The 2,376-nt window shown below is 35.5% G+C and overlaps 1 protein-coding gene across 1 annotated transcript in view; it reads right to left on the reverse strand.

The window, feature by feature from the left end:
* The window catches only part of LOC136796963 (uncharacterized), a 21,196-nt gene extending 19,814 nt beyond the window's left edge, over nt 1-1,382 (reverse strand). Inside the window, exon 1 of the mRNA XM_067052189.1 lies at nt 1,167-1,382. Within this exon, the coding sequence (XP_066908290.1) occupies nt 1,167-1,358 (192 nt within the window). The 5' untranslated portion in view covers nt 1,359-1,382. The remainder of the gene's footprint in view (nt 1-1,166) is intronic.
* Between the last annotated feature and the right edge of the window lie 994 nt (nt 1,383-2,376).

Raw genomic sequence — 2,376 nt, forward strand, 5'->3', positions numbered from 1 at the left:
TTATTTTTTGAACAATTGATTATGGGGGGTGTAGTTTCGTGCAAAAGACACTCCTAACTATATACAATGTTATAATTAAAAGAAAATAAGATAAACTAAATAGATAAAAATAATGATTCTTAATAGAAGAAAAAATTAAAATTAATAACAAAAAATAACCATATTTGTAGACCTAACAAAGCAAACAATTGCCCTCTAATGGTACAAAACAATTAATTTTAAAAAAAGACGAGCGAAGAGAAAAAAAAATAATAATATTAAGTAGTGTGAATAATAGAATCTATAACAGAATATCCAGCAGCAGCCTGGGCTTCAGTCTTCGGGTTGAGGTTGGGTTTCCCAAGTTGTAGGTCACTGCTTCTCTAACTGATGGCAACTGGGAGTGGAACTTCATGAACCGTTTTTTGATGTAATCCTCTATTCACTCCACCTGTCCACGGGACTGCTTTACAAACTCCGTAAATTCCTACCTCCTACATACTTTCTCATATTTCGTTCCTTTCTTACTGACAGATTATTTATAGTAAACCACAATGGTTCCTATTCATCCCTCTTCTTTCTGTCTACTGGTAGTATCCTCGGTCCCATCCTCTACACCATCTACACAGCAGACATCCCAACTAATCCTAACACTATCCTCACCACGTATTCCGATGACACCTGTATGCTCGCTGTTGATTAACCCTTTAATTGCATCCCAAACTCTTCAATCCCATATCACAGCCCTCGAAGAATGGTGTCATAATTGGAGGATTAAAATAAATTCCAACAAATCCCATCAAATTACCTTTACCCTACGTCGTAAATCTACTGACTGCCCTACAGTATACTTCAATAATGTTGCCCTTACCCCTGTTGAACAGATCCGCTACCTTGGACTACATCTGGACAAACGACTAACCTGGGAACCTCACCCAAGACTGAAAAGACAGGAAACGGTACTTCAATTTCGATTATTACAGCACTTACTAGACAAACGGTCCAAACTTCCAATTCATTACAAATGACTGATTTACAAGACAATTATAAGGCCTACCTGGACATACGGCGTTGAGCTTTGGGGCTCTATTAAACCTTCGAATTAAACCAGACTCGTTCAAAAGCCTGTTCTATAAATATAAAAAAATATATATACATAATTTGTTGAAACACTTTAATTCCTATACCTTGGCAAAATAATGTTTTAATTCAGAATCGACATGACCAATAAAAATTTTATTGTAGCGAATTTTAATTTCATGGAAAGTGCCGTCGCACACTGACTGGTGCGCAGCCTGTTTCCAATGATAAGCCAGGCTTATCTTTTTTCTGTCGTCATCTTCGCTGTCGACGTCTTTTTCGACGTCGTTTTCACTCATTTTGTGAACTATTTATAACTGTTTGTTATATAGTTCTAAAAAAAAAAACTTATAAAACTTTATTTTTATCAACACTCAAATATATGCGTTGCCTTATAAATCACGCCTTAATATAACAATTAGTGTCTCTAAGCAGTAAAACTAAAATTCATTTTCTATACTGCATTTTTAGATCAGTAGACCACAGAAAATGTCCAAAAACATTGATCGTCCAATTTCGATGTTCCACACTACTTCACTCGTACAAGCCATCAACTACGCAGCATAACCACTACAGATCTTGTAAGTTTTATCTCCAGGTATAGCATTCTTCAATTTTTATTATTTAAAGATTACTAGTGTCCTTCCGTTCCTAATTTAAAATATTTCGTTAACTTATTGTCCACCATAAGCCACTCAGACAATGTTGAAATCTTTAATTCCATCTAGCGACGCTATCTATCATTAACACCGTTATCGCTTCCTACCAAAACAAAGAGCTTAAATGCGTCCGACCTAAGGGCACCACCTACATATGTCTTCTCTAGTCATGTATTGTGTTAATTTATTCAGTGAAATGTAAATAATTTGATATTTTTATATATAAACATACGAATAGTAGTATAATTGTAAATATGTTAATTTATTTAAAAATATACCAAAAGAATATTCTGAATCACAGAAAAGTTAGTTCTTACAGGAGGTGCCTCTCACCGGCCATTTTATTCTTAGTAGAATCAATACCTCAGAGATGGTGCTAAAGCATTACGTTCTTGAGACAGCAAATAAGACATTCAGTATTTTCTTCCAACTTTATTTTTTTATATGATGTGTAATATTTCACACTAGTTCCCTATTGGTCCCCTCCTCTTTTCTACAACTTTTAACCTTTCTTAAGACCCGGCACCAGGCACCCTCTGGGCTTACATATCTCTTTGTGCCTACAGGAGTAGTACCCTGTAGGATGAGGTTACCATGCTTAAAGAACTTACGACTGGCACCCGTCAGTCTCATCCTATCTATTCACCTCCTAATCATC

This window comes from Halyomorpha halys, unplaced genomic scaffold (genome assembly GCF_000696795.3).
Source record: "Halyomorpha halys isolate HHAL.00 unplaced genomic scaffold, Hhal_1.1 Scaffold27.1, whole genome shotgun sequence".
Taxonomy (NCBI): Eukaryota; Metazoa; Arthropoda; class Insecta; order Hemiptera; family Pentatomidae; genus Halyomorpha; species Halyomorpha halys.